General features: G+C 42.3%; 1 protein-coding gene across 4 annotated transcripts in view; it reads right to left on the bottom strand.

Annotated features, from left to right (window-relative positions):
* daam2 (dishevelled associated activator of morphogenesis 2) overlaps nt 1–11,953 on the bottom strand; it is a 234,287-nt gene that overhangs the window by 9,516 nt on the left and 212,818 nt on the right. For all 4 annotated transcript variants that reach the window (XM_036963291.2, XM_036963290.2, XM_090221720.1 and 1 more), the window contains 8 exons: nt 11,248–11,332; nt 7,783–7,889; nt 7,139–7,227; nt 4,305–4,473; nt 3,997–4,104; nt 3,632–3,692; nt 3,259–3,390; nt 63–233 (listed from right to left, as the gene is read on the bottom strand). In XM_036963291.2, the coding sequence (XP_036819186.1) occupies nt 63–233; nt 3,259–3,390; nt 3,632–3,692; nt 3,997–4,104; nt 4,305–4,473; nt 7,139–7,227; nt 7,783–7,889; nt 11,248–11,332 (922 nt within the window). The remainder of the gene's footprint in view (nt 1–62; nt 234–3,258; nt 3,391–3,631; nt 3,693–3,996; nt 4,105–4,304; nt 4,474–7,138; nt 7,228–7,782; nt 7,890–11,247; nt 11,333–11,953) is intronic.

Here is an 11,953-nt window from a genome sequence, read left to right as displayed (position 1 = left end):
GGTCCTTCCTTGTGTGTGTGTGTGTCTCACTATAGCCTAAATGGCTGCCTGGTCTCTCTCACCATGACTTCCATGCGTGCTCTCCTTTCCTCCTCCTGCTTGCGGCGCTGCATGTTCTCCAGGTCCTGCCTGGCTTCGTCGAACGACACCAGGAATGTGTCGAAGATCCCAAAGAACTCATCGGGCTGCATGCGATCCTGCTCCTCCCCAAAGTGCTTCAGTGACTTGGTGAACTGCACAAGGAGAGAGAGGAAGGGATGGGGAATGTTGGAATTACACATCTCACCCTAATGAAGGTCAAGTGACGGAAACGTAAATGCTGGAAGCATCTGAATCACCAGTGTGCAGTGTGTTTTTTCCTCTATACACCTGTTAGTACTATGTGTGTGAGTTTAACCAGTAATTGGAATTACAGATCTCAAAAGTAAGCCCAAATAAAGTTAACATAATTAGCAATGGTAGTTGGTATCGGCCAATTCATAAGAGCTGGAACGTTTGGAAATACATGTTATTGATACACCTCTACCATGGACCGTGGAATTTCCCACAAATCCCAATTGAGGCAAACAATTGTAGGAAGTAAATTTGTAAAAAAAGAAATTCCTCTAAACCTCAATAGAGGGCTTTATAGCCAGCCTGATTCCTCTACACATAATGTCTCGTGGACAGACTAGGTAAACATAAATGGTACCATAGATCTGTCATGGCGGGATGCGTGAGATAATGAGAAGCGTTAGTTTTGGTGCTCTGAACTAATCGCGATTTTGCACTTGTTAGCATCTTTCCGATTTCGGAAAAGGGACGGGACATTTGGCCCATATACTTGCTCGTAACGTTCCAGTCCCGATCCTCGTTCCCTCTCTGCTGCCCTGTAACTGATTCCCTTGCCCATTAAGCCGACATTCCCGACAGCTTGTCAAACATTTGTCCCAAAGTTCAAGCCTGACGTTCCGCTTCCCTTTCCCCCTTGGTGCGAGTTTATATAGCTAAGAATGTAGAATGTTGAGAGGTGGTTGTATGGTGTGGTGGTTAACACGTTGGTCTGATTACCCCAACATTGTAGGTTCAAATCCCAGATTGGATGACCGCATTACCTTCCATGTACATTCTGCTCCCCTTCCCCCCTATGCCCAGCTAGCTTGCCAAATGTTTGGTGCGAGAATGAATAGCTGGTGTGTACGTTCCCCACACAAGCCAACACTGACGTCTCTCAAGGCACTACACTGGACCGCATAAATGTATTGTAGCTGGAGACTTAATAAACGAAATCTGAGGAAAACGCTCCCGAAATTCTAACACCACATCTCCTTTGCTACTCGCTGCATGAAAATTCTTGACCATTGCTACTCTCCCTTCTGGGACGGCTATAAGGCCCTCCCCCACCCTTTGGGAAATCTTACCACACCTCCATCCTGCTCCTCTCTGCCTATAGGCAGAAACTTAAACAGGAAGCACCCATGGTAAGGACTGTTCAACGTTGGTCTGAACCAATAGGAATCTATGCTTAAAGATTGTTTTGATCACGCGGACTGGGATATGTTCTGGGCCGCCTCTGGGAATAATATCGATGTATACACTGACTCAGTGACTGGGTTCAACAGGAAGTGCCTAGAGGATGTTGTTCCCACTGTGACGATTAGAACTTATCCAAGCCAGAAACAATGGATAGATGGCAGCATTCACGCAAAACCACGGCATTTGACCACAGCAAGGTGACTGTACACACCCATGTTCCCAAACTAGTCCTGACCCCATTAGTCGACTGGTCGATAGGCTGTTGGTCGGCCAATAATATTTTAGTCAAGCATTTGCAAAAAAAAAAAAGTATTTTTGGTTTATTCCATTCCATTTACTCATTGTGTTTTGTTTGGAGTGCTCCTGTCAATGTTGAGTAAGGACACGCACCTGATTACGCAGAGAAGTAGTGCTCTGTGTCCAGTATGATGGAAGTTAGCAAATTATAATGTGTTTTAGCACAGTGACTGGATGTCTATGCTATCATTTGTTATTTGCTATCATGCTATCCACTAGTTTTTCTGACTCTGGGGAAGTAGATAAAGGGCCTCATTGACAAAATCCTGAAGTATCCCTTTACATACTATACATATATATCTACTGCTGTACAACATTATGGATTATTTTGTGCTTGTTGAGATTTACTGCATTGATTGATGGGAACATAAGCATTTCACTGCACCGATGACATTACTTTATTTAATCATTAGTAAGCACTTCACTGGAATCAGTTTCCCTATCCAAGAAGTGACGTCATCAGAAATAATCCTTTCTATTAAGACTGACCGACCCACCCACACACCCACCCACCCCCATGTTGACTCATCCTCTCCCCAACACACACACATGCAGCTCCGAGGCAAGCGGGTTAGATAGAGTCTGGCCTGGTGCACGCAGAGGTTATTTTGTTTTATAGCAGCAAATGGTGCTTCGGCTCAGGCCTTTTCCTGTGACGTTCTAAATGGATCATTTTTCCCCTCCTTTTACAGTGCTCCTTGAACAAATAATTAGGAGTACAGACGTTAACACAGACGAGGCTCTGTGATGGCAACGAGTGCCCTTCCCTCTCTTTTTCTCTCTCTCCGCCTCTCTTTCTCCCTCCCTCTTTCCATCCTTTACATGCACACATACCACATCAGTCCTCATGGCCATGTGACTCACCGACACACACACACATAATCGAAAAATAATGCAAAACATAGCAACTGCCTTCCCACTCAAACATTCTCATACGCATTCCACTACAACCTTTGTCCCCTACAGAGTTCAAAAAGCCTTTCTCTCATTCCCTTAGAAGGAGGTTACAGAGGAGACCAACTACATTTCAACAGTAATAAATCTGATAAACAGAGAGAAACAAATTCAACATCGGGGTTCCCCGGCCTGTTCAAGTCAAGTCAAATCAAATAAAATTGTATTTGTCACATGCAGATGCTATTGCGGGTGTAGCGAAATGCTTGTGTTTCTAGCTCCAACAGTGCAGTAGTATCTAACAATACACACAATCTAAAGTAAAGGAATGGAATTAAAAATATATAAATATTAGTAATCACACAGGTTTGGAAAGATGCACAAAGGTTCCTCTCTTCCCTCTCTTACCCACCACCAATTCCTCTCTCTCTCTCCTACTGGTTTGGCAAGAGTATTCTGAATGGGATTGGAGCCATTAATGTTCATGGTTGAGAGGGGACACTACCTTGTCCTTGGCCTACTTCAAGGGGTTGAGAGGTTAACGGTTTCTACCTTGTCCTTGGCCTCGTTCAGAAGGTCTTCTAGCTCAGAGAAGCTAAAGCTGGCCACTGTGATGAAGTCCCCCACCACGGGGACAAACTTGTCCCCCCGGTCCGTCGTCCTGCTCTGCTGGTACTGCAGCTCCTGAAGGGGGAGAGAGGGATGTTATCATTTCACTTTCTTTTTCACTCACTTTTTCTGTTGTTAGTCTTTGTAACATACGCTCTTGTATGCACAGAAAATGTATTATTCTTTCTCTTAAGTGAGGGAGGTATTACCTAGGAATGTGTGTAGTAAGTAAAGACATTGAGACAGTCGCCAGATGCGCATCACAAGCACACACAGACAGACAGACAGGCGGACACACAAATGATTGACAACTCACCGTCTCTATAGCCTTCAGTCCACTCTTGATGTTGTGCACCTCTTTCTCTAGCTCAGCCAAACTGGTTTAGAAAAGGAAGACGTTCAGATGTCAGTTATGATTTAATCCTCTGCCACTATGGGTTAAGTATATTGGGGTAATAAGGCATAATCTAATCCTAGATCAACCTCTCCCTTGAGCTCCCATAGAGCAGCACCCTATTTCAAATAGCTTTTGAATGGTACCTCAGTAAAGTGGAGGAGGATAAAGTTGCGTCTAGACATTGATCTAAGGTCAGTTTTTTGTGCGGCCTAATGGTTAAGGTTAGGATGCGGTATGAGGTAAACTGATCCTAGATCTGTGTCAAGCAGGGGGTGGGTACTTACTTGACTTTGGCTGCCTCAGGTATGCTGAGCAGGTCCTGCTGGATGTGGAGGATGTCAGGGTAGTTCTTCTCAAAGATCATGATTAGGTAGTGCAACATGGTGATGTTCCTGTTGCAACACACATTAGAATGGATACTGAGAGAACACACATGTCATTGAAACCACTCTCTCTCACACACAGAAACACACAATTTCTCTCACCCTTACAAACGCCCTCTCACACTCACACATTTGATCTGCAAATCTCTGCCCACAACCCCTCGCCGTTCGTGCAACCGTTAGTTAACCCCTCGTGTGCCCGCTCTGACCTGTCTATGCTGGACTTGGTGTCTGCGATCTTGTTGAGGGATGACACCTTGAAGCCGTAGGCGTTGCCCCGCTGACCTTTGTTCATGAAGTTGCCGAAGGCCAGGACCACCTCCAGGGTCTGAGTCAACCTCTTACTGCGGACCACCTCCTTAGAGGCACTCAGTATGGCTGAGAGAGAAGGGGGTTGAGGGAGAGCTGTATGTGATAGCTATAACATATAAGACTACATTTAACAATGCTAGACATGAAGTCCATAGTAGATGACGGTTCAACTCCAGCGAGCAAGAGAGAGAGAGAGAGAGAGAGGGTGGGGGGGAACAATTGCAATGCATCACGATAGCTTTCACAAACTGCATTCAACACCGAAAGACATCCTTAGTAGCTAAGGTTTGAACCTCAAACTCCGCTGAGAGAGAACAATTGCAATCTTTTGTAATAGCTATAACATGGTGAAGATCTCAAATGCGTACTCCTTGCATCCTCTCTTATCTTCTCCTTCTCAAAACCTATTGGATAAGAAAGCCAGAAGTCCCTCCCCTCTGATGACCTCCTCTAATGGGTTTTGAGAAGGAGACGAAGGTGAGAGGACACACCTCAATGCAATTGAGATCTGCCCATAGATGACATCCATGACGTCTTAGCTGAGGGTTCAACCTCAAACTCCAGCGAGAGAGAGGGCAAATAACAACGTGTCATGATAGCAAATACATAGACTACAATCATTATGCAAGATGTCCACAGTGGCTAAAGGGTACATCCTCAGACGCAAAAGAAGGAGAGAGAGTGTTTCTTTGACTTAAAAGGAACAAAACCACAATACAGATCTACGGAGTACTAGTAGAACAAAAGCCATCCCCATCCTAATCTATCTCTCCCTGGAGTGAGAGTTGGCATCACAGAACAGGCCGCATCTCTTCAGAAATCTCTTTCTTCACTTTAAAAGGTCAATCTGCAGCTCAAACAACATAGGCTGTTATCCCGCCACTGTTTTGGTAAATAGCTGAAAAAAACTAAGACAGAACGCAATTAATACAGTAACATGAGTGGAGTTCAGGAGGGTGCAAATTTGTTCCAGATAGAAATGTCTCCTCCATAGCAGAGATGACCTATCTGACAGAGGAGGATGTATATTCTACATGTCGTATTTATATCTGAATGTTTGGTAGCATTGAACCCCATACACGACACAGGTCAGGTGGAGCCAATGTGGTGGTGGGGATACTTGAAATGAGACAACATCATCCTCTGCCTATCTCTTCCCCCTGGGAACTGAAGTCCCTGGCTGGATGGATGTAAAAAAAAAAATGTTTTAATCCATATTGTTATTATTATAGTCCGTTCTCTTGCGAGGAAGCTTGTAAAACACTGGCTTGAAGCTAAACTTTTTGGTTGGAATTAAAGGCTAGACACACAATATGTAGCTCCTATAAAGTCAGTTGATGGACTGAACGTCCTGGGTGGGCCTTGGAAAACAGTAAGACTACTTAAGGACTTCATAATACATTCATAAGAAGTACATAAGCAGTTCATAGATGCTTCATAGACGTCAACAATTTGACGTCTTGATGTTTCCTTTACTCCTATCTACTTCCGACAATGACAATTGTGAAGGGAGCAAAATCAGGTTTAGTGAAAAGGTAGAGAAGAACCTTTTCACACTGTCAGAGCCACCTACTGTACTGCAAAGAGTGATATTTATTTTAAAAAGCCATTGTCAAAATACACCAAATCACCAAATACTTCCAGACGCAGTATTAAGCAGACATTCTGTGAAATATAGACATCGTCAATAGTTACATGACTGAATCCTACTTGTACAGTATCTGCCTCATTCCATTCCAGAACCCACAAACTGTCCTCATCCTGCATGGGCGTCATGGAGAGGTTCTGAAATAAATCCCACTGAGCGTGTATAAGGGCTGCTTATTTCCTCCATCAAAAGTTGGCTCAGAGGTTATGATAGGATTACTTGTCTTATATCTTATTCAAACGTTATTAAAGTGTGCATGTCTTAATGTCATAAGCCTGAGTAGAAGCCTCTAAGGTAACTTCTAAAACAAGCACACACATACAAGGTCACATTCTCACACACGCACGCACAGTCAAATCACAGGCAAATACACACACACATTCTCACTCACAAATGCACGAGCACACATATGCACATGTGTGTACTGCATGCCTTTTGCTGGATACCTTTACCCATGCAGCACTTAGAAGGGAACAGCGGTGTTTATGAGAACGCCTCTCCCCTTTCCAAAACAGCCTCCCTGGTAACTTCACTCTTTATTTCAACTGGAGAAAAAAAAGTCCACAAACGGTCCAAACACACACATGGGCATGCACACATAAGTTCACCTGCACACACACACACACACACACGACTCACACATACCGTACACACACATAATCACAAACACAAAAAGCTCAGAGAAATGCTTTGCTAGATGTCTAATTAACAGACTTATTGACAATTCCTCTCCTCCTACTAGATCTGTCTCTTCATTGTGGTTTCACCACAGATAACTAGGGCCTTTTCATTTATAATAGTCTGTGATGACTACTCGCCTCACATTTCCTCTGCTATTTCAGTTCATCTATAGGAGCCTTTTCAAGAACATTCAATGTACCCAAATGAAAAAAAGTGAATCCAAATGAAGAGATGCTCTTTGGCAGAGGCTTTTGTCTAAAGCAACTTATCAGTGAGTGCACACATTTTCGTATGGGTGGCCCCAGAGGGAATCAAACCCATTACCCTAGGGCCATACACTTACTAACTGAGCCACACAGGACCACAAGGCCCGAGTGTCTTTGACTAGCTACTCAATCGTACCTTCCACCTTGGGCTTGGTTTCCGCCAGGCGCTCTGCAAACTTCTTCTTGAAGTACAGGGCCTGAAGTCTCTGCTGGTAGTGGTCAATTCTAGAGGTGGGATTAAAGAGGGGATGAAAGGGACGGGATAGAGAGAAAAAAACACACCAAAAAAAGAGTTAGGAGTTAGAGTTAATGTTGTCCCCGGGGAGAATCATTTCAAAACGAGAAAAAAAAGCACGCTCCCTTAAGAATATCCTTGCAACATTTTCCTGGAGCTAACGCTGCAGATAGCAATACTTGGGTGATTTGAAAAGTTATAGTCAAATCGATCAATAATATAATAATACTTTTAGCAAAAATGTTTATCTTTAATTTACAATCTGTAGAAACTATGAGAATAGAAAGTTCATAACTTTTGTGAAGCATCACAGCACAGTTGAAAAAATAGATGGCAAATAGAAATTCAATACAGATGGTGTTATGACATATAGATGGGAGGGGTTGAAGGGTGGGACTAATAACAACAAGATAACTAATGTCAAATATACTGTCTGTAAAACGTATTTACTGTAGGTTCAGAATTTTGTGAAATAGCACAGTTAAAAATATAAGGCAATTAGAATCTCATTGGAAATGGGGTGTTAGCAAAATGGCGAAGCTCACCTGCTCATTTCGAAGAGGAAGCGGTCAGCACGGGCCATGCGCTCCAGCTCGTGTTTGTGCTCTTCCAGGAGGTCAATGTCACTCTTTTCAGGGACAAACTTCAGCAGCTACACAAGCACAAACCCAGGAGGAACTCAAATCAAAACCCACGTTTTCTTATATTGCATCTAAGAAATGTCAATGTAGTTAGCAATACACGATTGATTACTTGAATTTGCATCCCTGCATTCGTATCATCATTTGTGTAATTTTACTGGTTAAGAATAGTTCTGGTTCATCCCCAAATACACATTCTTTTTCTGTAGGCCGCAGCTTTTGTGTGTGAAAATGACAGATTGAGCTAATGGGAGTAATCCTTATAGACGGATGATGGTCAATTGAGATGATTGCCCATCAAAAAACGCACAATATGTCTGCCTTTGTAACCACTTTTGCATAAAACAAGTTGACGTGAGTAACTTTTGACTGACAAAATTGATTCATGTATATATGATTTTATCCATGTTCATGCATCTGTGTGGCCATAGTTTAATCTACAGTTATGTACAGTACCAGTCAAACTACTCATGCAATGTTTTTTCTTTATTTTTTTTGTTTTACTATTTTCTACATTGTAGAATAATAGTGAAGACATCAAAACTATTAAATAACAAACAAGTCAAAAAATATATCATATTTTAGATTCTTCAAAGTAGCCACCCTTTGCCTTGATGACAGCTTTGCACACTCTTGGCATTCTTTCAACCAGTTTCATGAGAAATGGTTTTCCAACAGTCTTGAAGGAGTTCCCAGATATGCTGAGCACTTGTTGGCTGCTTTTCTTCACTCTGCAGTCCAACTCATCCAAAACCATCTCAACTGGGTCGATGTTGGGTGATAGTGGAGGCCAGGTCATCTGATGCAGCACTCCACCCCTCTCCTTCTTTGTCAAATAGCTCTTACACAGCCTGAAGGTGCTTTTTGGTTCATTGTCCTGTTGAAAAACAAATGATAGTCCCACTAAGCGCAAACCAGATGGGATGGCGTATTGCTGCAGAATGCTGTGGTAGCCATGCTGGTTAAGTGTGCCTTAAATTCTAAATAAATCAGTGACACCAGCAAAGCATCCCCACACCATCACACCTCCTCCTCCATGCTTCACGGTGGGAACCACACAGGCAGAGATCATCCGTTCACCTACTCCGCATCTCACAAAGACATGGCGGTTAGAAGCAAAACTTTCAAATTTGGACCAGACTAAAGGACAAATAACCGCCAGTCTAATGTCCATTGCTCGTGTTTCTTGGCCCAAGCAAGTCTCTTCTTCTTATTGGTGTCAGTTAGTAGTGGCTTCTTTGCAGCAATTCAACCATGAAGGCCTGATTCACTCCGTCTCCTCTGAACAGTTGATGTTGAGATGTGTCTGTTACTTGAACTCTGTGAAGCATTTATTTGGGATGCGATTTCAGAGGCTGGTAACTCTAATGAACTTATCCTCTGCAGCAGAGGTAACTCTGGGTCTTCCTTTCCTGTGGTGGACCTCATGACAACCAGTTTCATCATAGAGCTTGATGGTTTTTGCGACTGCACTTGAAGAAACTTTCAAAGTTCTTTCCGGATTGACTGACAATTTGTCTTAAAGTAATGATGGACTGTCATTTCTCTTTGCTTATTTGAGCTGTTCTTGCCATAATATGGACTTGGTCTTTTACCAAATAGGGCTATCTTCTATATACCACCCCTACCTTGTCACAAGACAACTGATTGTCTCAAACGCATTAAGGAAAGAAATTCCACAAATGAACTTTTAACATGGCACACCTGTTAATTGAAATGCATTCCTGGTGACTACCTCATGAAGCTGGTTGAGAGAATGCCAAGAGTGTGCAAAGCTGTCATCAAGGCAAAGGGTGGCTACTTTGAAGAATCTCAAATATATTTCGATTTGTTTAACACTTTTTTTTTTTAAATAGTAAAAATAAAGAAAAACCCTGGAATGAGTAGGTACCTCCAAACTTTTGAATGGTACTGTATACAGGTAAATATCTTAAGTCTGATATTTTGAGTTACACTTAAGTAGATGCCAAAACGATTCTCCACCCTTCTTCCAAAGTGTGCACTTGCACACATCCAGTAAAGGATTTAAAAGCATAGGATGGGTGTGAGCATTGGTTGGAAGGAGTTTCCACCAGTGTTAAATCTATGACAGGGAGTGTGCTTGTGCACACTTCAGATAAGAGGGGAGAATCGGGATGTAGCCAGAAAGTGGCTTAATTCTCACGAGGTCTACTTTATTGTTGTGCCCGAAGCAAAGCATTAACCTGATTTTCTTTGTTGATGTGTATGCACGCCGCAAGACTCACTTTGCATAAAAGTCTGCCCGGCAAAAGGAATTATTTATCTCTTTCCTCTGTGACTATGGGTTCTTTCTTTAAACAGCCACAAGCTAACAGCCACCAAATATTGAGTTGATTTGACATTTAAAGAAACTTGTTGAGGATAGGGGGCAGTATTTTCACTTTGGATGAATTGCGTGCCCAAAGTGAACTGCATCAAACTCTGTCCTAGATTGCTAATATATGCATATTATTATTACTACTGGATAAAAAATACTCTGAAGTTTCTACAACTGTTTGAATTATGTCTGTGAGTATAACAGAACTCATAGGGCAGGCAATCTTCCAAACAAGAAGTGAAATTCTTTCCCAACAAGATATGGATCTGGAAGCACTTCCTACGCCTTCCACTAGATGTCCTCATTCAGTAGAAAGTGTAATGGAGCATTTGCTGTGAACTTTGACCGAATGGGAGGGGAAATAGTCCCGACAGAATGCCATTTTCCCGTGGCGCATTTCTCTGAGAGTGCTACTGCTGTTCCATTTGGCTCCAGATGAAAACGTATGATCCGGTTGGAACGTTATTGGATATATATGATAATAACATCCTGAAGATTGATTCTCTACTTAGTTTGACCAGTTTATTCGACCTGGAATATATATTTTGGAAGTTTTCGTGCAAGTTATCTTGGACCAGCAGTCAGTTTTTGAACTACCCTTTTAATAATCATAATAATAATTCATTAAACTTATTTTCATAATAGAAATCTCATTGTGCTTCTTAACCAAAAACAAACAAACAAACAAACAAGCAATATATCATGACAGGTCAGGTCAACCAATAGGGGCTTTGAATGCTGCATCTTCTGGAGAGGGTCAGTAAATTATTGTGATGGAGTCTGCTGATGATCTGGTAGAGCAGGGGTCGGCAACAGGCGGCCGGAGGGCCAATACCTTCCGCAAGTCAATTGTTTTTTGGTTTTTTTTTTTGGGGGGGGGGGGGGGGGGTCGCTTTTTGGATAAATAAAATACTTAAATCACCAGGAATTCATCTCTAAATGAATTTAATTTACACAAATAACAAAAGAGATGTGTAATCAAGACATGAAAGGATTGTTTATTTATTTTTTATTTATTGAGGATAAATTACCTGCTCCAGCATGTCCTTGGCTAGCTCTTCCCGCTCGTCCATCTCTAGAATGGCCCTCTTGATCTCCTCGTTACTCATTTTTAACCTGCGAGGACAGACCAATAGAGAGATTTAGTTAGCAATGATGAGAGAGATTTAGTTAGCAATGATGATACAAACTGCAAACTGCAGGAAGGCAGGAGGGATACTGTATCTACAATATATGTGACTTAACTGCCTCAGCTCGCTTATGTCTTCTGTTTACTGTGTTTTAATTAATATTTTTAAATGTAATTTGTACCCACAGTTTAGCTTGTACAATGCCTTGTTGAAGAACAGTAAAACAAACTCTCTCTCTTCACAAGGCAACAGTAAACATGTCATCCCCCATGAATGATGCAGCTCCCAACTTGGGCCAATGTGTGTACTTTTGTAAATGCCGGATCTCTATGTCAAAATGCATTAATGGAAAGGTGGATACCTAGTGAGTTGTACAACTGAAATCCTTTAACTGAAATGTGTCTTCCACATTTATCCCATCCCCTCTGAATCAGAGAGGTGCGGGGGGCTGCCTTAATCGACATCCACGTCTTCGGCTCCCAGTGTGTTAACTGCCTTGCAGAATGACAGATTTTTACCTTGTCAGTTCTGGGATTCGATCCAGCATCCTTTCAGTTACTGGCCCAACACTAACTACTAGCCTACCTGCATTATTCACCTAAGGTTT

The sequence above is a fragment of the Oncorhynchus mykiss genome, chromosome 26 (genome assembly GCF_057628025.1).
Source record: "Oncorhynchus mykiss isolate SJ-2025 chromosome 26, ASM5762802v1, whole genome shotgun sequence".
Taxonomy (NCBI): domain Eukaryota; kingdom Metazoa; phylum Chordata; class Actinopteri; order Salmoniformes; family Salmonidae; genus Oncorhynchus; species Oncorhynchus mykiss.
This window is presented reverse-complemented; position numbering and strand designations above follow the sequence as displayed.